Raw genomic sequence first — 27,221 nt, 5'->3', positions numbered from 1 at the left:
CTGTACTTTTTTGGAAGTCATCCATTGTAGTTCTATTATTAAAGTTACCCGTAAAATGTTCATGAATGCTTCACTGAACAGATTTGGAATTGGTCAATAGTCTCCCCTGAAACTTAATGTCTTTTAAAAATATTTATTTATTTTTGGCTGCATTGGGTTTTTGTTGCTGCGCACAGGCTTTCTCTAGTTGCAGTGAGCGGGGGCTACTCTTCGTTGTGGTGCACAGGCTTCTCATTGTGGTGGCTTCTCTTGTTGTGGAGCACAGGCTCTAGGTGCGTGGGCTTCAGTAGTTGTGGCATGCGGGCTCGGTAGTTGTGGCTCGCGGCTCTGGAGTGCAGGCTCAGTAGTTGTGGCGCATGGGCTTAGTTGCTCCGCGGCATGTGGGATCTTCCTGGGCTAGGGATCAAACCCATGTCCCCCGCATTGGCAGGCGGATTCTTAACCACTGAGCCACCAAGGAAGTCTCTGAACCTTAATGTCTTTTGACTGCAGTCATCCCCTCCGTCTTGTGTGCTAGTTCCACCTTGGTTTTTATACATCCCTAATTGGTCATTATTACTATTTTATATACATAATGCTTATTTAGATGTTCCCACATGTTCACCAGTTTCTGGGCCCACAGTGCTTCCTGCTTTTTACATCTTTTCTGTAAATTCAATTTTATTCTCCCCCAGATACATCCTTTAGTAGCTTTTTCAGTGAAGGTCTGGTAGTGGTTAAGTTTCTAAGTCTTTTCCTAGAAATGTCTGTATTACATTCTCTTCCTTGACTAAATGGGTTTAGGCATGTAATTGTTGATTGACCTATTTTCTCTCAGCAATTTGAAGATATTATTCTCTCCCTTCCAGTTTCATTTGTTTCTGATGAGAAATCTGCTATCACTCTTTTACTTTTTAAAATATTTATCCATTTATTTATTTATTTGGCTGTGCTGGGTCTTAGTTGTGGCATGCAGGATCTTCAGTTGCAGCATGTGGGCTCTTAGTTATGGCATGCAGGAGCATGGAATCTTAATCACCAGACCACCAGGGAAGTCCCAAGAAATCTGCTGTCACTCTGAATCAGCCTTCCTTTATAGATAACCTGTCTTTACTTTCTGGTTACTTCTATACTTTTCTCTTTGTTTTTATTCTGTAGATCATGGTGCTTTTCAAATCTGAGGATGCATGTCTTTCAACAACTCTAGAAAATTCTCAACTAGTTTCTCTTATAATATTTCCTCTCTTCCCTTTGTCTAGTCTCTCCTTCTGGAACCCCTGTGAGATATACAGTGGGGCCTTCCATTTTTTCTGTGTCCTGTATCTGTTAACCTCTGTCACAGGTTTTCCATCTTTTTACTTCTCTTTGCTGCATTCTGGGTAATATATCTGTCTTCTGAGTCATTTATTTTTTATTCATCTGTATCTGTTGTTTAACCCATCTACTGAGAATTTAATCCTAATGACCATAGTTTTCATTGCTAGAACTTCCATTTTTTTAAAGTTGTACCCATTTTTTCATGAGATCATTTGTCATATTTTCAATTATTTTATGTCTGAACGAATTTTAAGCATACTTGTTTTATAATCTCAGATAGTGTCACTTTCTGAATGTCTTCAGTGTCTAGTACTGCCTTCTCGTGTCTGCTGCTTCTTCCTGATGGTGGTTTTTTTCCCTCGTGTGTTTTGCAATTTTGAGGTGGGGAGCTTATCCTTAGCACGCTTTTATCTGTGGGAATCCTGCAGAATCTGAGATGAGGGTGTGTCTCTCTTGAAAGGTTTTGTTTTACTTTGTTTTTCTGTCTTCCACCCATTGGGTTTGACTGCTTACAAGCAGAGGAGTCACTGGGTTTTCCTGGTGAAAAGTTAGTCTGGCTCTAGTGAAGGTAATAAAGTGGAGGGTCCAAGTCACTGTAATAATTCAGATTCGAGGTGGTGACAGCTTGCACTAGGCAGTGTGGATAAAGACAAATGATGGATCCTAGACCAAGATCACCACACTATGGCCCACAGGTTAACTCCAGCCCATTGCCTGTTTATGGAAACACAGCCATACCCGTTTGTTTACATGTGCCTGGTACAGCATTCATGACATAATAGTAGGGTTGAGTAGTTACAACATAGACTGTGGGACTACAAAGCTGAAAATATTTACTCTCTGGCCCTTTGCAGAAAAAATTTAATGACCCCCATTCTAGAGAAATTCAGGTTATAAAATCTGCAGGACTTGGTGACGGACAAGGTGTGACAGGGGTAATTACATTCATCCCTCAGTATCTGAGGGGGATTGGTTCCAGAACCCGCCATGGATACCAAACCCCACAGATGCTTAAGTCCCTTATATAAAATGACTTAGCATTTGCATATAACCTATGCAATCCTCTTGTATACTTGAAATCATCTGTAGGTGACTTATAATACCTAGTACAATGTAAATGCTGTGTAAATATTGTAAATACAATGTAAAGGCTATGTAAATAGTTGTTGGCATGTGGCAAATTCAAGTTTTGCTTTTTGGAACTTTCTGGAATTTTTTTCCTGAATATTTTCTATCAACTGTTAGTTGAAGTTTTGGGTAAAGAACCCATGGATATGGAGAGTCGACTGTAAGTGAGAATTCAGGGTTTGGTCAACTGCGTGGATGAGAGAAGGTTTGGAGAAAGAAAATTAGTTTAATTTTGGACAGGTTGTGTTTAGGTGTTGCCTGTGGGGTGACAACTGACTCTGTTTGCCTGGAATTGAGGGGTTTCCTGAGATGTGGGACTTTTGTGGCTAAAACAGAGAAATCCCGGGAAAACTGAGACAGTTGGTCACTGTAGGTGTTGGCAGGATATCTAGAGAGAGGGAGTGTCAAGATGGGAGTTGGAAATGCTTTCTAAATTTGCTTGCAACTAAACAGCTCCCCGTTGCTGAGAGCAGCCCTGGGCCGACAGCCAGCAATGAAATGGGACCTCAGCCTTAACATCACAAGGAAGCAAATTCCAGCAACAACAGGGAGCTCAGAAGTGGATCCTTCCCCAGCTGAGCCTCTGGATGAGAATGAAGCCCAGCTCACACTTTTTTTTTTTTTTTTTTTTTTTTTGCTGTGCTTCACAGCTTGTGGGATCTTAGTTCCCTGACCAGGGATTGAACCCAGGCCATGGCAGTGAAAGGGCTGAGTCCTAACCACTGGACAACCAGGGAACTCCCGCAGCTAACACCTTGATTGCAGCTGAGTGAGGCCCAGAGCGGAGGACCCCTAAAACATGCCCGAATCCTGACCTGCCGAAACCGTGAGATAACGAATGTGCGTTGTTTTAAGCAGCTATGTCTTGGTGATTTGTTACATGGCAGTAGCTGACTGACACACTTGCTCTAAGATGGCCCTTACTTCCTCCCTCCTGCCACAGGGCTTTTCCATATTTTGTTCTTACTACGTGGACATCTGTTGCTTCCACTGGGCACTTACTGGATTCCTATTTATCCTTTCGAACTCAGATAACTCATCTCCCCCATCAGGAAGACTTCCCTGGCCCCCTGTCTAGATCAAAGCTTCCTTTTTACAGAGACTCAAAGCCCCATGGATGCCTCTCTCCTTTCCAGCCTTTATTGTAGCTGCAATTTTAATTTACTTGGGTCTCTGTCACTAAGATGTACGCTCTATGAGCTGAGAATCACATCTGTCTCATTCAGGGCTGGGTACCCAGCACAGAGCGGCCAAGCCTGGCCCTTTGTAAATATCGGATGGATGGAAACAATGAATGGAGCTTCTATATTCAATGCTAAATAGCAGTAGACCCCTTCTGTGCCCTAGTGACAGTGATGACAAGACAATTTAGAGAACACAGAAATCCTTAGAAAACCCACGGGGTGGGGGGGCGGCAGGATCGTCTGGGCTTGAATGAACACAGTGTGTGTGTTTGTAGGGGGTGTTGTCAGTGAGCTCATACACTACATCTGAGTTTCCAGCCCTAATCACAGAAGGGAATCTTGGTGTCTTTGTCCTTAAAACATTTCATCAAGTGATTCTTAGAGATTCTCTGGCTCCTCGGAAGGCAATTTAGCTCAAGTGTAAGAATAAAGGGGTAAGTGTTGTACAGCCTCGCCCCCCCTCCACCCCTGCACAGCTCCCCTCTTTCACTGACTCTGGTTGGTGGCAGTGAGGCACAGAGTGGCTGTTCCCAGCAGAGATGTGTTATCTTGATAGGATGGGACATTCTGGCTGGGCCCCAGGTATAACAATAAGCGTACAGCACATTCAGATACATTTGAACTTCAGGCGAACAACAAATACTTTTCTTTTTCTTAGCACAAGTATGTCCCCAATTTTGTGCAAGACATATTAGCAACTGTATGAGTCATGGTTCTCCAGAGAAATAGCACCAATAGAATGGAGAGAGAGATGCACACAGAGAGGCAGACAGAGAGACAGGAATTGGTTCACAGCCATGGGAGCCGGCAAATCTGAAGTCTGCAGGGCAGGCTGGAGACCCAGGGAAAAGTTGCAGCTCAAGTTCAAAGGCTATCTGGAGACAGAATTCTCTCTTTTTTTGTGGGGGGAACCTTGGTCTTTTCTCTTAAGGCCTTCAACTGACTAGATATGGCCCACCCGCACTACAGAGGCTTATCTGCTTTACAACTCAACGAATTAAATGTTCATTACATCTTCACAGCAACATCTAGAATCATATTTGACCAGAAATCAGCACCATGGCCTAGCCCCATGGACACACAAAATCAACGATCACAGGGTTGTTTATGTCTTGTCAATCTGAAATTCAAGTTTGACTGTATTTTTTTTTTTTTTTTTTGGTAAATGGATGGTCACAACAAAAGCAACAATGACTGCAATTACCAAACAGGAAACACACTCACACTAGGTCATAATATTGACATTCAGTCCAGGAATCCTCCACTGTAACAGCTCCTTTACTTTGCAGTGAAAATTGATTTGTATATTTTTTGCCTCTGAATCCTTGTGGGATTTTTTTTTTTTATTCAAACAGAAAGTCACAAAAATTCTAATCATCCTCACCAGTTCACTCAGTTCCATGTAATTAATTTTTTTTTCATCTTGATCTTTTGTTAGCACTTTTCTGAATTCATCAGTTTTCCATTAGAGTTCTGAAAATGCTTATTCATTCAGTTCAGCAGTATAGTCAGTTACCAGAAGGTTTGACCGTATTTTATCTGACACCCAGGCCTGCCGTTCATCTGTACGGGCCTCAAGAACAGCTCTACTCCCTCCAGAGAAGCACCTGGCTGAGTGGGCACCTTCATGGAGCCCTGTCAAGGGAAATGGAATGGGATTGTCCCCCCACTTCCTTCTCTGTGGTGTTCAAATGGGGAAGAGTGTGTCAGAGGCCAGGTATGAATCATTCTCCGCCCACGCTGGACCAGCATCCCCGGGGGAGCAGAGGCAGAGGGGAGGTAATGAGATCCAGCTCTGCAGAGATGTAAAGGTGATTCATCCCCTCTGGAGAAAAAAGCTTCTCTGCAGGCTGAGAACGTGCTGGGTTTGGAGTAAAGGTCTGTTCAGGTCTCATGAATGGAAGAGAATTATCCAGCAGGGGGCTGGGGATGGCTTAACACATTCAAGGCTCTTTTAGTAGCAAGTAGCAGAAATCAACAGCCTTAAGTGAATTTGTTGGCTCTTGACCCAGAGAAGTTTCAGAAGCAAAAGTGCCAGAGCTCAGCCTGCTTCTTAGAACTGTGATCCTGAGATCCTGGATCCTGGAGAGGAAAGATCAACCAGATGGCAGGCGTTGCATTCTGCCCATTTGACAGAGGAGGAAGCTGGATGCCAGAGTTGTTAGATCGCACAGCTATTCTTGCCCTGCATCCTCCCTAATAAGAGATTAAAAAAAAAAAAAAGAATAGAGTTAACTGTTACGACGGAGAATCAGCGTAATGCTCAAAATTTTCAGACTCATAGAAACGAACCCAACAGTTGACTTTCAAATAGCATTTAATGGGTGAAGTGGCATCGTATTTACTTTCTATGCCACAAAACAATATCACCACACACTTAGTGGCTTAAATCAACACACATCTATTACCTCTCGGTGTCTGTGGGTCGGGAGTCTGGGCACGGCTTCGCTGGGTCTGCTGCTCAGGGTCTCCCACAAGACAGCAATCAGGGTGTCAGTCGAGGCTGCCGTCTCATCCAAAGTCTCAACTAGAGAAGGATCCGCTTCCCAGCTCACAGGGTTGTGGGCAGAATTCAGTTCCTTGTGGTTGCAGGACTGAGGGCCTCAGGTCATGGCCGCCATCTTGGATTCTGTCTACCATGGCGTTCCTTCCATCTCTCAGGGGCTGACGAGCTCTCAGGTTGTGTTTAGAGGGCCAGTTTACCGTGGTGCGGTATTTTGTGGGCCACTCTGGGGTGAATCCACTGCCCCAAAGAGAGTGAGCCGCCAGCAGGAGGAGGAGGCTTCTCTTCCAGCACCTGCATTGTGACACCAGGGCAAACTCTGACATTCATGTTTGCAAATCCTCTTCCGCGTCAAAGCATTAGTGATGACTCATCCGCTGGGGATGGCCTTATGCAGGATGGGCAGATGTTTCTAAAGGGCCAGAGAGTAAATACGCTCAGCTTTGCAGGCCAGATCAGTCTCTGTCTTGACCACCCAACTCCACCATTGCATCACGAAGGCAGCCAAAGATAATATATACCTCTGGGTTTCTCAGACTCAGCACCACTGATATCTTGGGCTGGATCTTTCTCTGTGTGGGGCCGTCCTGGGCACTGTGGGTGTTGAGCAGCATCCCCGGTCCCCACCCATCAAATGCCAGGGGCACCCCCAGTCGCGGTAACCCAAAATGTCTCCAGACATCACCATGTGTCACCACTGGGGGCAAAATTGCTCCCAGTTAGGAACCACTGATTTCATCAAATGGACATATCTGTGTTTCAATATAACTTTATTTATAAAAACAAGGTGTGAAGCCAGCCAACCCTGGACTAGACATTTACCTTTAAGATGAGGTCAGGACTTCCCTGGTGGTGCAGTGGTTAAGAATCCGCCTGCCAATGCAGGGGACACGGGCGCCACAACTACTGAGCCTGCTCTCTAGAGCCCACGCACCACAACTAGTGAGCCCCCACGCCACAACTACTGAACCCCAAGCGCCTAGAGCCCATGCTCCGCAACAAGAGAAGCCACTGCAGTGAGAAGCCCACTCACTGCAGCTAGAGAAAGCCCGTGTGCAGCAACAAAGACCCAACGCAGCCAAAAATAAATAAATAATAAAGATGAAGTTGAGATCTGACCAAAAAAAAAGATAGAAGAGGTCAGTACACCCTGGGGCTGTGTTGCCAACCACAATGCATTTAGAAAACGGTCTGATTGTGTTCTGTCAACTGGGCACACCTGGGAAACCAAAACCCAATGCAGGTGACTATTCCACAAGCCGTATTCGTTCAACAAATATCTGAGTGTCCTGTGAGTCTTTTGTGATGAGGATTTTCCAGGGGAATGGATGGATGTGGAATCTCAGGGAATAGCTGGTTGCAGAGAGGAGACTCCCTGAGTGTGACAGAGGGCGGTCTGTAGCTGGGGGTGGAAGAGGTCAAGAGGGCTTCCTGAAGGAGGAGGCATTCACCCAGACCAAGAGTGGAGGGGCTGCTTCAGACACCCCATGAGCAGAGATGGAGGGGTGGATGGTGGGGCCTGGAGGGGGGGCGGTCTACCAGACAACCCCCACTTCACCCCAGTCTCACCATGAGAGAAACACGAGACAGACCCCCAAAGAGGGACATTCCGCAAAATATCAAGACTACCCAGGGCATCACAAAGTCCGAGAAACCATCATAGCCCAGAGAGGTCACAAGGACATGTGATGACTGTCACATGGAATCCTGGATGGGGTCCTGGGACAGAAGAGGAAATTAGGGGGAAACTGAGGAAATCTGAATACACTGTGGACTTTGGTTAGTAATAGCGTATCAATATTGGTTCGTTAAGGGACTTCCCTGGTAGTCCAGTGGTTAAGACTCCAACTTCCACTGCAGTGGGACACGGGTTCGATCTCTGGTCAGGGAACTAAGATCCTGCATGCCGTGCAGCCAAAAAAAAGAAAAAAAAAATGGTTAATTAATTGTGACACACGTACCAGACTTTATATTAGGGACGCTGGGTGTGAGTTATGTGGGATCTCTGTGCAATTGTCTCAGTCACCTCAAGCTGCCGGAACAAATAGCATAGACGGAGCAGCTTAAACAGCAGACATTTCTTCTCTCCCACTTTTGGAGGCTGGAGGTCCAAGATCCAGGTGTCGGCGGTGTTGGTTTCTGGTGGGAGCTCCCTTCCTGGCTTGCAGACGGCTGCTTCCGGAAGGAACACAGCCTTCTATTACTTAGAACTCTGACCTCCAGAACCGTCAGATAATAAATCTGTGTTCCTTTAAGCCACTGGTTTGTCGTCATTTGTTATAGCAAGTGCCGGAAACTCATACATGCTCTTCCCAGCAAGGGCCCCGTGGGGATCCCGCGTGTGCCAACCCAGCCAGCAATCATGTTGAATCCGTTTTTATGTTTTGCGTGGAGCCCCCGACGCCTAGGGCGCTGTTGATGGCTGTCACGTCTGCACAAGGAAGACCCTTGCTTAGGGAAAGAGAAACGCCCCCAGCTCTGACCTCCTTTTTCTCTCTGTTTTCTGCTGGCTTCCAGGTTGCCGTCCCCACGTCTGGGAGCCATGGAGCCCACCGCCGGTGACTTACAGCTGGTGCCCAGGGCAACCAAGGACATCCAGCCTACAGACGCCGCATGCTGCCGGGCAGCCCTCTCGGCCATGGTGGCCACCAGCATCGTCATGGTCACCCTGGGAGTCCTTGTGGGTGAGTGGCCACAGACTTGCACGGGTCCACACGGCAGGCAGCTTGCACTAAGATGCCTGGGAGTGGCTCAAACGTGTCCCAGAGCAAAGGGCTGAGCATTGCAGTACACAGAGGCCACCCAACAGCAAGGCGATGGGACCGGGTTCTGAGTGTGGCTGCGCTTAGTCCTGGGCTAGGCGGTGGGTGCCTGGGTGTCGAGGCAATACCTGCAAATTTCAGGTTTCCCACCAGTGGGATTCTTTATTTTTTTTAATACCATGTGTTTGATTTTGTTTTTTTTAATATTTATTTATTTTTTATTTGGTTGCGCTGGGTCTTAGTTGCTTAATGAAGATTCACAACCGGGGTGAAATGGAGACCAGTAGGGAAATGAACTTTTAAAAAACCCTTGAGAGGTGCTTCCCTGATGGCACAGTGGTTAAGAATCCGCCTGTCAATGCAGGGGACATGGGTTCGAGCCCTGGCCCAGGAAGATCCCACATGCCACGGAGCAACTAAGCCCGTGCGCCGCAATTACTGGGCCCACGCGCCACAACTATTGACGCCCACCTGCCTAGAGCCCTTGCTCTGCAACAAGAGAAGCCACCGCAATGAGAAGCCCACACACTGCAAAAAAAAAAGTAGCCCCCGCTTGCCGCAACTAGAGAAAGCCCGCGCACAGCAACGAAGACCCAACGCAACCAAAAATAAAAATAATAAATAAATAAATTTATAAAAATAAAAACCTTGGGCTTCCCTGGTGGCGCAGTGGTTGAGAGTCCACCTGCCGATGCAGGGGACACGGGTTCGTGCCCCGGTCTGGGAAGATCCCACATGCCGCGGAGCAGCTGGGCCCGGGAGCCATGGCCGCTGAGCCTGCGCGTCCGGAGCCTGTGCTCCACAGCAGGAGAGGCCACAACAGTGAGAGGCCCACGTACCGCAAAAAAAATAAATAAATAAAAAGAAACAATAAAATAAAAACCTTGAGAAATTTGAAAAGTCCCCAGAAGTATAAGTGAGCAGTCGTTGACTTTCCCACCTCCCACAGTCAAAAGTGGCTCCCACTTCATGTTTGCTTCTAATGTACGTACATTCATATTATTTACAATGAAACATACGAAATGATGACCTGTGGTGAATGCTGCGAGGCTGCAGTTATAAAAACACACAAAGGAAGGTCTTTTTATGTCAGCGGAAGGGTCCACAGAGCCCTGCCGCCTGCATAGAATTCCAGGGCTACCCCACACCTCGACGTGGTAGCCCTGAGCCACAGCGCTGTTCAGACTGAGTCAGCTTAAATTAAATAACAGGTAAAGTCCAGTTCCTCCGTCCCCACCAGCCACATTTTACGAGTAGTTCGTGGCTCCTGCAGGGGATTCTCAGATCTAGAACCTTCCGTCATCAGGGGAAGTTCTGCTGGGCAGCCCTGCTCTGGACTGGGCTCCTTCTGAGATGAGCTTGCTAGTTCTGTGTGGGAATGTAAAGGTCACCTTTCGTCCTTGACATGCTCACGGTAACTGGCAGTTTGGCGGGAAAATGCTGTCATATGGCAAAATAAGTTGGTAATCCAATGTGGGATGTATATTTTTTAAATATATATATTTAAAATGTATTTTTAAAAATATATTTAAGGGGCTTCCCTGGTGGCGCAGTGGTTGAGAGTCCGCCTGCCGATGCAGGGGACATGGGTTCGTGCCCCGGTCCGGGAAGATCCCACATGCCGCGGAGCGGCTGGGCCCGTGAGCCATGGCCGCTGAGCCTGCGCGTCCGGAGCCTGTGCTCTGAGCCTGTGCTCTGCAACGGGAGAGGCCCCAACAGTGAGAGGCCCGCGTACCGCAAAAAAACAAACAAACAAACAAACAAACAAAATATATATATATATATTTAAGATATATATAATATATTTAAATATATATATTTGTGAATATCTGGAATAAGTCAGAGGCCGGCACGGCTGACAGAGGCCCTCTAGTGGCTGTGGGGTGAAATGCATGAAAATTGGGCTCTGTTGGTGGGTGGGGGGTGGCCGTGTGTTCGTGTGTCCATGTGTCCTCACGCCACGGAGAGACAGGGGACAGTTGCACACCTCCAGTCTAGAAGCACAGCTACATTTTGGGATAACAGGTAGATAAAATCTCCAGCAGGACCTCTGAAACTGAGGAAGGCTCTAAGAAACACTTAAAATTTAAAAACAATTTTTAAATTACAATTCAAATTTGTCCCCTTCCCAGACAGCTCAAAATTTTATTTGGAAGTATAAAATTTTACACGGGCCCTTGCTGGGCTGTTTCTCCAGTTGCCTGGGAGCCCATGGTTATTTCAGAGGGAAAGTGTGAGGCTTATTTGGGGCCCAGAACATAAGCACATGGGTCTACACAGCAGGGTTCTTGTTTTCTTTCTTTTTAGTTCCTTGCATGAGAAAACACACCAATTTTAGAATTACTTTAGACTCTTCTATCTATTGAATAAACAAATATCTAAATATCGAGCTGGTTGAATATTCATTCAAATAAATAGAGCTGAGAGCCAGCTTTCACAGTGTAGGTGGCTGCTGCTTCTATTTCTTAATTTAAAAAAATTTTTTCAAGTTTTTTGCTTTTTTTCTGGCCATACCACATGGATTGTGGGATCTTAGTTCCCCGACCGGGGATTGGACCCAGGCCCCAGCAGGGAAAGCGCTGAGTCCTAAACACTAGACCACCAGGGAACTCCCTACTTATAGTCTTTTAATTTTGTAATTATGATCATTTTTGACTGACGGACCCCTTTGCCAGTCTCACATATTTTCGACAGTTAGAAACACGTGTCTTCATGTATCACGTAGGGTTGTATCCTTTACAACATTGTACGACGGTTCTTCTTTGCTGTTGTGTACTTTGACAACCGTTGGAAACTATTATTCAAAGGGTGGTGTCAAGGGCCGGGGTTCGAGGGTCCTGGCACCCCTGGCTGTGCCCCTGGGGTATTTGGTGCCCCTTCCCAGGGAGGAGGTGGGAATTGTCCCAGAGTCGAGGGAAGGTCTTCCTTCTGAGGCCATTTCAGCCATTTTTGGCTAGGATCCAGTCCTCCCCTTAGGGAAACCTGGGGATGCCTGGGGCTTTGGGTACCTGGGGGCCTTTGGGTGGGTGATGGGTGAGAGCTGATAAGGGAGCACTGTTAATAATCACTCAACCCCCGGGAAGTCAGCCCACCCCCCGTTTTTTGGGGGTGACCACCCCAGGGTGATGGGGGGCCTCAGAGGCCGGCTTGACTGAGCCCTGCCCCTGCAGGTGGGCGCTCTCACGGGGCCCTGGTCTTGTCCGCAGCCTCCCTCTCTACACAGGGTGTCAACGTGGAGCACACAGCCGAGCTGCGAGGGATCCGGTTTGCCCCCAGCTTGCAGCAGGAGACCTCAGACTATTACCGCACGCTGACGCCCACTCTGGAAACGCTGGTGAGGGTTCTGGGAGCCAGGGGGGCCAAGTGGGAGGCCAGGGGCTCTGACTGAGGCAGCAGAGCAATGGGAGGCCCAGGCAGCCTCTGAGGTAGGGAGGGGTCCCCATGGGGTGAAGAGGGCAGGGGCTGATGCATTCCAGAATGCAGGGGAGGGTAGCATTCGATGGGAACTGACTGCTGCAGGATCCATAGGCCACGTTGAAAGGTTGTAAACTGCATTTCGGTAGAGAAATCAGAACCCTCCTACGTGGCTGGTGGGAATATGAAAAGGGGCAGCCACTGTGGAAAACCGTCTGGCAGTTTCTCCAAACGTTAAAAATGGAGTTACTATCTGACCCAGCAATTCTGCTCCTGAGTGTCTGCCCCAGAAAAACAAAACCGTGAGTCCACACAGAAACTTGTACACGAATGTTCATGGCAGCGTGATTCATAACAGCCCCAAAGTGAAAGCAGCCCACATGTCCATCGACAGACGATGGATAAACAACTGTGGTCCCTCCACACATGGGAGCATCACTCAGTCATGAAAAGGGGTGAAGCCCTGACACTTGCTACAACGTGGATGGACCTTGAGAACATGATGCTCAGTGAGAGAAGCCAGACGCAGAAGGACCCACAGGGTGTGATTCCACTGATGGGAAACGTCCAGAACAGGCAGATCCACAGACACAGACAGTGGGTTCCTCGTTGTCAGGGGCTGGGGAGAGGATGGGGGTGACTGCTGATGGGAATGGGCCTTCTTTTGGGGCCATGAGAATGTTTTAAAATTGTGATGAGGTTGTACAACTCTGTGAATATACTAAAACCCATCTAATTGTACACTTGTAAAAGATGAGTTTTTATGGTAGGTGACTTTTAAAACATAGTTTAAAATTTTATCCTAAGGGAAAGAGAAAGGTGACTAGGTAAGGATTCACTTTAAATGTGTGATAAGATGTGAGAGAAGCAGGGGGACAGTTAGGAGTCACCATCGTCTAGACCAGGAGTCAGCAAACTTTCCCCGTAATAGGGCCAGATGGTCAATATTTTTGGCTTTTGGGGGCCAGAGAGTCTGTCTTGACTGCTGGGCCTTGTGTTGTAACCTGAAAGCCGCCATAGATGACATGGATGAGTGGGTGTGGCCGTGTGCCAATAAACCTTTATTTATGGACACTGAAATTTGCATTTCATACCATTTTCATGCACCGTGAAATATTTTTCTTTTTTTTTTTTTACATTTAAAAATGTAAAAACCATTCTTGTCCGTGATCTTTGCAAAAACAGCCAGTGATTCTAATTCAGCACATGGGCCGTATTGCTAATCTCAATCCCGTATCTTAAAGCAGCAAGGTCCAGTAGAAATGTAACAGAAGCCCCATGTGTAATTTAACATTTTCTGGTAGCCACTTTTTAAAAAAAAAAAAGTAAAAAGAATCAGGTAAGATTATTTTTAATAATACATTTTATTTAACCCAGAATATCCAAAATGTTATCATTTCAACATGTCATCAACCTATATAAGGCAGGTATTAATGAGATATTTTACATTCTTTCCTTTGTATTGAGGCTTCCAACCCTGGTGTGTCTTTTTTTTTTTAAGTTTATTTATTTTTTGGCTGCGTTGTATCTTTGTTGCTGCAAGCGGGCTTTCTCTAGTTGCGATGTGTGGGCTTCTCATTGCGGTGGCTTCTCGTTGCAGAGCACCGGCTCTAGGCGCACAGGCTTCGGTAGCTGTTGAACCCGTGTCCCCTGCATTGGCAGGTGGATTCTTAACCACTGCGTCACCAGGGAAGTCCCCCAAACCTGGCGTGTCTTTTACACTCACATCTCAGGGTGGATACTGAGCTTCCACTGGGAAAACTCCATCCCTACTTAGAATTTGTAACGTTTACAGACCCAAGATGCTCCAGATATACTTAAGAATTTTCCAGTGACTGAATCAAGTATCCGTTTTGAAATTGAAGCGTGAATTCATTAAAATTGAACAAAATGCGAAAATCAGTTCCTCTGTGGCACCAGCCACATTTCAAATGCTCAGTTTCTACATATGGCCGGCGGCTGCCATATGGGGTGAGGCAGGTGCAGAACATTTTGGAAATTTGTGGAATGTTCTACAGGACAGTGCAGGTCTGGGTGTGGGCTATGGGGATGTGGACTCAGAGGGTGCGGTTCAGAGAAGCAAATTGGATTGAGGGTGGTTTAGATGAGCGGATGAACGGGCGTGACTGTGCATCACGTGTGTTTAGGGAGCGAGGATGGTGACCGTAGGATTTAGCAGCTAAGCAGGACATTCTGCCAGGGGACAGGGACGCTGTCAGTGACTACGTTGGGAGAGCAGATGAACGGGGTTACATGGTCACCCTACGTGTGGGTGACGTGAGCTGCCGAGGGGAGAGATGTGGGCCCTTCGGTGCCCAAACTGAGACAATCCTAGGAGACGCGGACAGTGGTCACCCTAACAGCACATGAAGGACGAGGACCTTCCTGATAGCATCTGCTTGCACAAAGTGGGCTCAGCCACAGAGGGTTTTTTTAATGTAAAATTCACATAAAACATAAAATTATCCTTTTCTTTATTATTATTTTTTTCTTTTGGCCACGCTGTGTAGCTTGTGGGATCTTAGTTTCTCAACCTGGGATTGAACCCGGGCCCCCGGCAGTGAAAGCGCCGAGTCCTAACCACTGGACCACCAGGGAGTTCCCTAAAATTATCCACTTTTACAGTGACTGATTCAGTGGCATTTAGTACATTCACAAAGCTGTGCAACCATCACCTCTAATTCCAGAACCTTCCATCACCCAAAAAGGAAACCCCACCCCCATCAGCAGTCACCCCCTCCCCCTCTCCCGCAGCCCCTGACAACCAGGAACCCACGCTCCGTGTCTACGGATCTGCCTGTTCTGGACGTTTCCCATCAATGGAATCACACCCTGTGTGTCATTCTGTGTCTGGCTTCTCTCACTGAGCATCGTGTTCGCAGGGTCCGTCCACGTTGTAGGAGTGTCAGGGCTTCACCTCTTTTCATGGCTGAGTGATGCTCTCGTGTGTGGAGGGACCACGTGGGGTTTCTCCATCATCTGTTGGCGGAGCTATATTTTCATAGGCACGACTTCGAGATGCCTGTCCTGTCTCTTAGTTCTGTGAGTTGGCCGCACACATGGAGTTGAAGAGGAGATGCTTTTCCACCCCCTTCCCAGCTGTCCCCCCCAGGAGTCTCCGCAGAGTCTCACATTTGCCACGGTTGTTTCTGTTGTAGTTTGTCAGCAGCTTTCGGGAGACAGAGTTGGAGGCCAGCTGTGTGGGCTGCACAGTGCTCAGTTACTGGTGAGTTGGGGCCTCCTTGGAGGTGGAGGAAGCTTGGTGGTTGCCTGAGAGACTGCAGAAGATTCCAGCCAAGAGGCGCCCTCCCTCTCAAGGGCCAGTGTCCTCCCCGCAGGGCGGGCAACGCCAGCATCCTGGTGCGTTTTCGGCTGCACTTTATGCAGCCGGCCCTGTGGACACCGAGCCTGGGCCTGGAGGAGGAGCTGCTGCAGCGGGGACTCCGAGAGAGGCTGCAGGGCCGCGGCATCCCCCTGGCCCCCTATGGCACCATCGTGTCCGCCCAGCTCACAGGCGAGTGGCCCCAGAGACAGGGCGACGTTGGGAGGGGCTGGAGGGACATGCTGGGGAAGGGGAGCCAAGTGAAAGTCGCATTAAACTCGAGGTTTTCCATAATCGCCCCCGTGGTGACAAGGAAACATATACCCATTGCTTTACCCTCTATGGTCTAGACCAGGGGGCGGCAACCTATAAATATTTTCATCTTTGCCACCCATTGGGTCTCTGTCCAGATGGCTCAACTCAGCTATTATAGCACAAAAGCAGCAAAGACACTATATAAACAAACGGACACCACTGTGTATCAATAAAACTTTATTTACAAAAACAAGTGGTGGGCCGGATTTGGCTCCTGGCCCCTGGTATAGAAATAAGGGTAAATGTTATGCTCTAAAATTCTAAGATTGCTGTGCGTTGTGATTTGAGAACCAGGCATGAGGTCAGACTGCTCAGATTTTAAAATTGTTGCCTTGACCTTGCCCTGCAGGACATTTACAGTCCCCTCTCCACCACTCCCGACACACTCAGTGAGTCTCAGTAACCTCGCCAGCACTAAGAGAGCTTTCTGAGGGGATGGAAGTGTTTTGGGTCGGTGCCATCCACTCTGGCAGCCGCCTGCCCCACGCGGCTGTTGAGCTCTTATCGTGAGGAATGGAATATTTCATCTGATTTCATCTTTGCTGATTTAAGTCAGAATTTAAGTGGATCCCAGGTGGACAGCGCAGACCACTGCTTTGCAATACGATGTTGTCAGAGAACCTCAATGCTTGCTAAATGAGCTTATATCTCTTCTCCGTTTTGCCGCAGGAAGCCAGAAAGAGCTGCTGACAGAAAGAGACTTAAAATCAGGTATGTTTTGTTGAATGGATAAAGAAGATGTGGTATATATGTGTACAATGGGATACTACTCGGCCATAAAAAAGGATGAAATAATGCCATTTAAAGCAACATGGATGGACCTAGAGATTATTATACTAAATGAAGTAAGTCAGAGAAAGATAAGTATCACTTATATGTGAAATCTAAAATATGACACAAATGAACCTATCTACAAAACATAAACAGATTCACAGACATAGAGAATAGACTTGTGGTTGCCAAGGGGGAGGGGGGTGGGGGAGGGAAGGATTGGGAGTTTGGGATTAGCAGATGCAAATTATTACATATAGGATGGATAAACAACAAGGTCCTACTGTATAGCACAGGGAATTATATTCAATATCCTGTGATAAACCATAATGGAAAAGAATATGAAAAAGAATGTATATCTGTGTGAGCAGACAATTTAAAAGTGAGGCACTTTGAATTATTCAGAGCCAAGCATGATTAAGAGGAGGCATTATTGTTTTTGTTTTGTTTTTAAGTGATGGAAAGTTTTTATTAAAAGAAAAGACAAAAAACAATTTGGGGGAAAAAAAAGAAAAAAGAGTAGATATCACCTGGAATCTCATTGCTTTTACTATTTTGGTGACTTTCCTCCCAGATGGCTCATGACACATCTACAGATACATTTATTTAGCTTTACATCAATGGTTCCCAACTAGGGGTGATCCTGCCCCCCCAGGGGACACAGGGTGATGTCTGGGGACATCTGTGGTTGTCACGATGGGGGGTGCTCTTGGCATTCAGTGAGTGGGCCCGGGGTGCTTCTCAACATCCCACAGTGCCCAGGACAGCCCCCACAGATAATGGGCCCAAATGTGAACCTACACTTCAGTGGCAAATTTTATGTTATGTGTACTTTATTACAATTTTAAAAATTAATTTCACCTATTTCTTACTTTAAAAAAAAAATTCTTTATTTATTTCGTTGCACCAGGTCCTAGTTGCAGCAGGCAGGCTCATTAGTTGTGGCTTGCCGGCTCCTTAGTTGCGGCACGTGAGCTCCCTAATTGCGGCTCACTGGCTCCTTAGTTGTGGCTTGTGAACTCTTAGTTGTGGCATGCATGTGGGACCTAGTTCCCTGACCAGGGATTTAATGCGGGTCCCCTGCACTAGGAGCTCAGAGTCTTATCCACTGAGCCACCAGGAAAGTCCCCCTATTTCTTACTTTTTAAAAACATGGTGGGACTTCCCCAGTGGTGCAGTGGTGAAGAATCCGCCTGCCAATGTAGGGGACACAGGTTCGATCCCTGGTCCGGGAAGATCCCACATGCCGCGGAGCAACTAAGCCCGTGTGCCACAACTACTGAGCCTGCGCTCTAGAGCCCATGAGCCACAACTACTGAGCCCGCGTGCCGCAACTACTGAAGCCCACGTGCCTAGAGCCCGTGCTCCGCAACAAGAGAAGCCACCACAATGAGAAGCACACACACCACAACAAAGATTAGCGCCCTCTCGCCGCAACTAGAGAAAGCCTGCACGCAGCAAGGAAGACCTAACGCAGCCAAAAAATAAATTAATTAAAATAAATTAATAAATAAATAAAACGTGGCTGATAGAAACGTAAAAGTACATACATGGCACACATACACTTAGGTTTCATAGCCCTGGCCCTGGTGCTGACTAGCATTCTCATGTGTTACATCTCTGTACTAATTCTGAGAAAATTATTTCAGAAACATTCAGAGAAAAGGAAGCAGAGAAGAGATGCCTTCCACGCTCTAGAGTTTCCGCGTGGAGAGCAGGCGGGAGAGATGGAGTGAGGTCAGGAACGCGGTTCTTGTCTGCCCTCAGGTCACTGTCCAGGGAATGCCTTTTCCTGCGGGAACAGCCAGTGTGTGACAAAGGTGAACCCGGAGTGTGATGACACGGCGGACTGCTCTGATGGCTCCGATGAGGCCCACTGTGGTCAGTCTGCCTGTCTGGCCTGTTTTCTGGGCTATGTCCTCTTTCCAGGTTCAAGTGCTGGCTCTCTGGCCCACTGTGCCCATCACACACAGACACGTGGTCCCGGCATTCACTGGAGTGGGGCAGAGAAAGGGAGTGGGCACCTGTGATATGACAGGAAACCTGAGCGGCAAGCAGAGAAGGGAGACCTTGAGGTGTGTGGAGTGGAGAGCCTCGGGTGAGAAGGAGAAAAAAATCAGGTCAAACCGTGGGAAGCCTTGAATGCCAGGAACTAGGGGTCTGTCCTATAGGTAGTGGGGAGTCACCAAAAGGATTTGAGCAAGGGAAAATTACAATTGAAATGCTGTAAGAGTAGTCAACATTTTTCTAGCAATGCTAGTCCATGCAGTAAGGTGAGAACAGTGGTTTAAATGTTGGAAAGGAAGAAGGAAAACTATCATAATTTGAATCTGATTCTCTAAATGAATCAATAAATTAACTGAAAGGATATCAGAAAAATAAGACAGTTCAACAATAAGGGGAAGATAAGATAAATACACATAAAGGAAGCTCTTGTTTTGCTTTATACAATTAATAACAGGTTAGAAGATATAATGGAAAAGATCATAGTCTTGATTAATAGCAACACAAAATAAAATAAACTTGTGTCCTCTATATAATAATAATTATCTAGAATTACAAACCATTGCTGAAGGACATAAAAGCAGACTAAACAGAGAGACACGGCATCCTATGAAAAGATGGACATATAAAGATTTTGAAACTTGCAAAATACACGGTGAGGGAGACATTCATAGCGTCTGGTACCTGGCTGCGGAGGATGATATAGAGGTTGATTGAAATTGACAGGTGTGGTCGGGGGGTCCCCAAGACTCCTTCAGATTCAGTGATTCACGAGAAGGAGTCACAGAACTCAGTAAAGCTGTTATATGCGTAGTTATGGCTTATTACAGTGAAAGGATACAGATGAAAATCAGCAAAGCAAAAGGTGCAAAGTCCAGGAGAGACCAAGCTCAAGCAAGCTTCCAGTTATCCTCTCCCGGTGGCGTCATGTGGACGGGGCTTAACTCATTCTCCCAGCACCATATGTGACAACACACTCAAAGTACTTCCAACCAGGGGGGCTCACCCAAGGCTTGGTGTCCAGGGTTTGTGTTGGGGGTTGGTCACATAGGTACGTAGCATCCATATAGCTAACTTTAGGGTATGATTGTCCTAGAGGTGGTGAATCACAGGACATCAGGCTGAGTGGATTAAACAACAGAAATGTATTCTCTCCCAGCTCTGGAGGCTAGAAGTCCGAGATCAAGGTGTCCGCAGGGTCGGTTCCTTCTGAGGCCGTGAGGGAGGATCTGTTCCATGTGGTCTCCCTGCTTCTGGTGGTTTGCTGGCATCTTTGGCATTCTTTGAATGCGGTGGCCATGGGGACAACAGACTGCAGACAGACGTGCCAGGAACGTGGCCACACTCCTGCCTTCTTGGGGGTCCTGGAGAGTGATCTCTGTCTTGCAGACTGTGGATTGCAGCCTGGCTGGAGGACAGCCGGCAGGATTGTGGGCGGTGTGGAGGCATCCCCGGGGGAGTTCCCTTGGCAAGTCAGCCTCCGAGAAAACAACGAACACTTCTGTGGGGCTGCCGTCATTGGCGCCAGGTGGCTCGTGTCTGCTGCCCACTGCTTCAATGAGTGAGTGCACGTCCCTGAGGGCTCAGAGCCCACCCCACCCCTGTATCCCACCTACCTTCCACTCTGGGAATGCCACCTTTCCTGGGTGTCTTCAGAGCCCCTTGGAACTTATTTCCTTCCTTCCTTCCTTCCTTCCTTCCTTCCTTCCTTCCTCCCTCCCTCCCTCCCTCCCTCCCTCCCTCCCTCCTTCCTTCCCTCTCCTTTTTAAAAGATATTTATTTATTTATTTATTTATTTATTTGGCTGTGTCGGGTCTTAGTTGCGGCACATGGGAACTTTTGTTGCAGAGCGCGGGCTCTTCGTTGCGGCGTGCAGGCTCTCTAGATGTGGCGCGTGGGTTTAGTTGCCCCGTGGCATGTGGGATCTTAGTTCCCTGACCAGGGATTGAACCCATGTCCCCTGCATTGGAAGGCAGATTCTTAACCACTGGACCACCAGGGAAGTCCCTCCCTCTCTTTTCTTTTTGTTAAATCTGAATGCATTAATTTTTTAAAATTGTGGCAAAATATATATAACATAAATTTACCATTTTTAAGTGCACAGCTCGTTGGCATTAGGCACACTCACACTGTTGGGCAACCATCCCCAACATCATCTCCAGAACTTTCTCATCCTCCCAAACTGAAACTCTATCCCTTTTAAACCCTGACTCCCCAGCCCCTCCTCCAGCCCCTGGCCCCACCATCTACTTCCTGTCTCTGTGGATCTGACTCCCCCAGGGACCTCCTGTGAGTCGAATCAGACAGTACTTGTCCTTTTGTGCCTGACATTTCACTTCACCTGTTTTCAAGGTTCATCCATGTTGTAGTGTGTGTCACTGCTTCTTTCCCTTTCATGGCCAAATAATATTCCAGTGTGTGGATGGACATGTGTTTATTCTTTCATCCATTGACGGACACTTGGGTTGTGTCCACTTTTTGGCTGTTGTGAATAATGCTGCTGTGAACATGGGTGTGCAAGTGTCTGAGTCACTACTTTCAATTGCTTTGGGTATAAACTCAGAGGTGGAATTGCTGGGTCACATGGTGATTCTGTGTTTACCCTTTTGAGGAAACACCATCCCGTTTTCCACAGCAGCTGCCCCATTTTCCATTCCCACCAGCAGTGTACAAGGGTTCCAATTTCTCCACATCCTTGAGAAGTTCCTTTGACATTTATTGTAAAGCTGGTTTGGTGGTGCTGAGTTCTTTTAGCTTTTGCTTGTCTGTAAAGCTTTTGATCTCTCCATCAAATCTGAATGAGACGGGGCTTCCCTGGTGGCGCAGTGGTTGAGAGTCCGCCTGCCGATGCAGGGGACACGGGTTCGTGCCCCGGTCCGGGAAGATCCCACGTGCCGCGGAGCGGCTGGGCCCGTAAGCCATGGCCGCTGAGCCTGCGCGTCCGGAGCCTGTGCTCCACAACGGGAGAGGCCACAACAGTGAGAGGCCCGCGTACCGGAAAAAAAAAAAAAAATCTGAATGAGAGCCTTGCTGCGTAGAGTATTCTTGGTTGTAGGCTTTTCCCTTTCATCACTTTAAATACATCATGCCACTCCCTTCTGGCCTGCAGAGTTTCTGCTGAAAAGTCAGCCGATAGTCTTACAGGAGTTCCCTTGTATGTTATTTGTTCCTGCTCCCTTGCTGCTTTTAATATTCTCTCTCTAATTTTTGTCTTTTTGATTATGTTGTGTCTTGGTTTGTTACTATTTGGGTTAATCCCGTATGGGACCCTCTGTGCTTCCTGGACTTGGCTGGCTGTTTCCTTTCCCAAGTTAGGGAGGTCTTCCGCTGTTATCTCTTCACATATTTTCTCAGGCCCTTTCTCTCTATCTTCTCCTTCTGGGACCCCTATAATGTGAATAGTAGCATGATGGATGTTGTCCTAGTGTCTGTTAAACTGTCCTCATTCCTTTTCATTCTTTTTTTCTTCGGGGGGCAGTGATTTCCACTGCTCCGTCTTCCAGCTCACCGATCTGTTCTTCTGCCTCATTTAGTCTCCTTTTGATTCCTTCTGCTGTGTGTTTCATTTCAGTTATCGTATTCTTCATCTCTGTTTGGTGGTTCTTTATATTTTCTCTTTGTTTAAAACGTCTCACTTCTTACTCCGTGCATCCGCTCCTCTCCTGAGTTCTATGATCGTCTTTACGATCACTACCCTGAACGCTCTCTCAGGTAGGTTGCCTCTCTCTACCTCACTTAGTTCTTCTCCTGGGGGTTTATCTTGTTCCTTTGTCTGGAACGTGTTCCTCCGTCACCTCATTTTGTCTGAGTTGCTGTTTGTATTTGTATGGTAGGTTCGTTGTTTCTCAACCTTGGAGAAGTGGCTTCTGGAGGACACGTCCTATGCATCCCCGCAGTGCACTCCCCGCTCATCACCCAAGCTCCATGCTCTAGGGGTTCCCTCTAAGAGGGCTGCGTGGGTCCTTCTGTCGTCGCAGGCTGACTGTGTGGGCGGTCTGCTAGGCTTGGTTGGCTGCCAGGCCCCGTCTTATGTGGACGCTGCTGGCTGCGGTTTAGTGGGGCTTGGTCACGAGGTGGCCGGTTGTGGGATCCTAGGGGGCCTGGGGTTAGTGCCCGACTCCTGGCAGGCAGAGCTGGTTCCTGGGGTCTGCCTGCAGGGCCCAGGGATCCCAGAGCTCGTTTCAGAGCATTGGTGGGGGGAGGGGGGGAAGGGGCGGGTTTCGGCTACAGTTGGGTATGGGTTCTGGAGCGTCCCAGAGGTGGCCTTGGCTTACTGGTGGGCGGGGCTAGGGTCTGGCCTTCAATGCGGGATCATGGTTTTCTTGCATCTGGTGTCCGCCCACTGGTGGGCGGAGCTGGGTCTTGGCCCTCTGGTGGGCAGGGCTGTGTCTAGGGGCAGCTGTGGGCTCAGGGGGGGTCTAAGGCAGCCTGTCTGCTGATGGGTGGGGCTGTGTCCCCGCCCAGTTAGTTGATTGGCCTGGGGCGTCCCAGCACTAGCGCCTGTGGGCTATTGGGGGTGGGCCCGGGTCTCCGCACTAAAGAACCAACATGGGGGCCCCCCCGCCAACATTACGTCCCCAGGGCGACCCATGGCCGCCCGCGCCTTGCCTCCCCAGGAGGCCCTCCGAGAGCAGCAGGTAGGTTTGGTCCAGGCTTCTATCAGATGACTGCTTCTGCCCTGGGTCCCAGTGCACGTGGGATTCTCTGTGTGTCCTTTAGGAGTGAAGCCTCTATTTCCCCCAGTCCTGTGGGGCTCCTGCGACTAGCTCTGTGGGCCTCCGAAGCCCAATGCTCTGGGGGACCCTCTTCCTGGTGCTGGACCCCCAGGCTGGGGAGCCTGACGTGGGGCTCAGAACTCTCGCTCCTGTGGGAAAACCTCTGCAACGTGATTCTCCTCCAGTCCGTGGGTCCCCCACCAGGGGCCACGGGGTTTGATCATATCGTGAGTCCACCCTTCCTTCTCATTTTGTTGCGGTTCCTTCTCTCTGTCTTCGGTTGGAGAAGATCTTTTCTGGTAGGTTCCAGTCTTTTTCATCGATGGTGGTTCTGCAGGTAGTTGTGATTTGGGTGTGCTCCTGAGAGGAGGTGAGCTCAGGGTCTTTCTACTCCGCCATCTTGGCCGATCTCCCAGTCTCTCCACATCCTGGCCATTACTTGTCACTTTGTTTGTTTTTAATAATAGCCATCCTAATGGGTGTGCAGTAATGTCTCACTGTGGCTTTGATTTGCGTTTCCCTAATGATTAGTGATGTTGAGCGTCTTTTCATGTGCTTATTGGCCATTTGTGTGACATTTGTGTGACATTGCTCCATCTTCTTGGGAGCAATGCCCAGTTTTTTTGTTTGTTTGTTTGGCTGTGTTGTGTCTTCGTTGCTGTGTGCAGGTTTTCTCTAGTTGTGGCGAGCGGGGGCTACTCTTTGTTGCAGTGCACAGGCTTCTCATTGCAGTGGCTTCTCTTGTTACGGAGCACAAGTTCTAGGCGTGTGGCCTTCAGTAGTTGCAGCACGCGGGCTCAGTAGTTGCGGCATGCAGGCCCTAGAGCACGCAGGTTTCAGTAGTTGTGGCGCACGGGCTTCAGTAGTTGTGGCTCGCAGGCTCTAGAACACAGGCTCAGTAGTTGTGGCGCACGGGCTTAGTTGCTCCGCGGCATGTGGGATCTTCCTGGACCAGGGCTCGAACCCCTGTCCCCTGCATTGGCAGGTGGATTCTTAACCACTGCGCCACCAGGGAAGTCCCTTTGCCCAGCTTTTTTTTTTTTTTTTGCGGTACGCGGGCCTCTCACCGCTGTGGCCTCTCCCGTTGCGGAGCACAGGCTCCGGACGCGCAGGCTCAGCAGCCATGGCTCACGGGCCCAGCCGCTCTGCGGCATGTGGGATCTTCCCGGACCGGGGCACGAACCCGTGTCCCCTGCATCGGCAGGCGGACTCTCAGCCACTGCGCCACCAGGGAAGCCCTGCCCAGTTTTGAACTGGGTTGTTTTTTGTTGTTGAGGATGGTCAGAATCTTTAACAATGAGAGTGGCCAATCAGAATGGAGCTCACCAAAGGTGGAAGAAGGTTCTGGAAGCCTCTGGCAGTGCCAGGCATTGCTATTTGGTTATTTCCATCTGAGGAGTCCTCGGGGACAGGACAGGGCAACAGGAAGCATAGGTTCCCCTGGGAAACCATTACCTACGAATTGCCCCAGGGTCACTAATGGAACAGCCTGCTGGGAATCCCAGGGAAACCTGCCCCAGGAAATGACGGTCTGGTGGACACAGGTCACATAAGCAGTGACATTCAGGGCAAGAAGAGTTGCTTTTTTATCGTTTTAAATTTCGTTTCTCTTAATATTTTATTATGAATATATTTAAGTAGAAAAGATGAAAAAATAGGACGACAAACACCCCTATGCCAGTATCTGATTTCAAAAGTTATTACTATTTCACTGTATTCGTTTTTTCTCCCACTCTCTCCATCTATCTGCATCTGTAATTATTCACACACACATTCATACATATATATCTTTGCCAAACCATTTGAAATTAAGTAGAAACCATCATGACACACGGCCTCCGAATCTCCCGCATGCATTTGTGCACACAGACAAAAGCGTCTCTCACATACCCACATACCACTATCACACCCAAGAAAATTAAAAACAGCCACGCAATGTTATCTAGTAGCCAGTCCACATTCAAGGCCTCACTCGCCTCACCCTAATCCCAGCCGTGTTGGATCCTGTCTTTGTTTAAAATACTGATAATTCGTGCACATTTTGGTTTCTTGGGTTTTTTTTTTTTTGCAATCATTCTGATTTTTGACAATGTTGCATGAAAATATTATTATTATTATTTGCTGCATTGGGCCTTTGTTGCTGCGCTCAGGCTTTCTCTAGTTGCGGCGAGCGGGGGCTACTCTTCATTGTGGTGCGCGGCTTCTCAGCGCGGTGGCTTCTCTTGTTGCGGAGCACGTGCTCTAGGCGCGCAGGCTTCAGTAGTTGTGGTGCACGGGCTTAGTTGCTCCGCGGCACGTGGGATCTTCCCCGCCCAGGGCTCGAACCCATGTCCCCTGCATTGGCAGGAGGATTCTTAACCACTGCGAAACCAGGGAAGTCCGAAAATATCATTATTAGTCTCGATGGCTGAGTTTTGGGGCGCCTCCTTAACACTTGCCCGCTGGGTGAGTGCCTCACCCTCCGGCCCCATCCTCAGTGGGCCTCTGAGCGGGGGTTTGTCTGCCCTGCAGATTCCAAGACCCCACCGAGTGGGTGGCTTACGCGGGCAGCACCTACCTCAGCGGCTCGGAGGCCAGCACGGTGCGGGCCCGAGTGGCCCGGATCATCACGCACCCCTTCTACAACTCTGACACGGCCGACTTCGACGTGGCGGTGCTCGAGCTGGGTGGCCCCCTGCCCTTCAGCAGGCATGTGCAGCCCGTGTGCCTCCCAGCCGCCGTGCACGTCTTCCCGCCCCGGAAGAAGTGTCTGATCTCGGGCTGGGGCTACCTCAAGGAGGATTTCCGTAAGCACCATACCGCCCGCAGCCTCTCCAGGCAGCCAGCAAAGCCCAGCCAAGCAAGCAACACACAGTCCGGCCTCATTAGCCGCGGATTCTGTATTTGCGAATTTGCCTACTCGCTAAAATTCATTTGTCTCCCCAAGTGGATACTCGTGGGGGGAATCTGTGATTGTTCCCTGTTGTGCAATTTGAGTCGTTCCCAGCGGAGGTGGAGCTGGGCAAACCCTGCCTCTTGGTTCAGCTCAGACTGGAAACCAGTGTCCTTTTCGTGGTCTATTTACTGCCACTTTTTTTTTCTGCATTTTTGAGCTTTTTGTGGCAGGTTTCACAAAATCTAAACAGGCCCCAAGCGTAGAGCTGAAGTGCTGGCTAGCGTCCTAAGTGCAGGAGGGCTGGGATGTGCCTAATGGGCAGAAAGTACATGTGTTAGATGAGCTTCGTTCAGGCAAGAGTTACAGCGCTGTGGGCTGTGAGCTCAGTGGTAACGAATCAACCATGTATGTTAAGTGAAGCGTCTTTAAGCAGAAACACACGTACCATCATGAGGTTATGTACGTATGCATCGGCTGTGACCGGAGGCTCTCAGGAACCTGACCCCGTGTAACCCCCGGGGCAGTGGGGCAGTGTTCACTGATTCAGTGTTTGGGTCATTTTATAGAACAGAACTGCCTCATATCGACTGTAACCTGATGGTGATAAATGCTGGGAAGGAAACCAGTAGGAAAAATGAGTTGGGGGCGGGGACAGCTTTAGGAAAGGGCCTGAGATGGTGACACTTCAGCTAAGACCAGGCTTCCTACTCCAGGGACTGGGCAGGAAGCAAATCAGACAGAAACCCCTGTTCACATGGAGCCCCCAGTCCAGACCAGCGCCTCCCAATAAAACTTCCCTCAGTGGTGGACACAAGCCACATCTGTGCCATCCACAACGGGGGCCAGCAGCCCTGTGACACGGGCTAGCGCTACCAAGAAACTGAGTTTTACATTTCACTTCATTGTAATGAATTCCATCTGCATTTAAATAG

The 27,221-nt window shown here is 48.5% G+C and overlaps 1 protein-coding gene across 1 annotated transcript in view; it reads left to right on the top strand.

The window, feature by feature from the left end:
* Positions 1-8,653: 8,653 nt before the first annotated feature.
* The window catches only part of TMPRSS9 (transmembrane serine protease 9), a 31,920-nt gene continuing 13,352 nt past the window's right edge, over positions 8,654-27,221 (top strand). The window contains exons 1-8 of the mRNA XM_049707302.1: positions 8,654-8,795; positions 12,080-12,207; positions 15,446-15,513; positions 15,626-15,805; positions 16,598-16,635; positions 18,463-18,576; positions 20,089-20,260; positions 25,926-26,200. Coding sequence (XP_049563259.1) covers positions 8,654-8,795; positions 12,080-12,207; positions 15,446-15,513; positions 15,626-15,805; positions 16,598-16,635; positions 18,463-18,576; positions 20,089-20,260; positions 25,926-26,200 — 1,117 coding nt within the window. The remainder of the gene's footprint in view (positions 8,796-12,079; positions 12,208-15,445; positions 15,514-15,625; positions 15,806-16,597; positions 16,636-18,462; positions 18,577-20,088; positions 20,261-25,925; positions 26,201-27,221) is intronic.

Source organism: Orcinus orca, chromosome 3 (genome assembly GCF_937001465.1).
Source record: "Orcinus orca chromosome 3, mOrcOrc1.1, whole genome shotgun sequence".
Classification (NCBI taxonomy): Eukaryota; Metazoa; Chordata; class Mammalia; order Artiodactyla; family Delphinidae; genus Orcinus; species Orcinus orca.
Note: the sequence above shows the minus strand (reverse complement) of the source record. Positions and strands in the feature narration are given on the sequence as shown.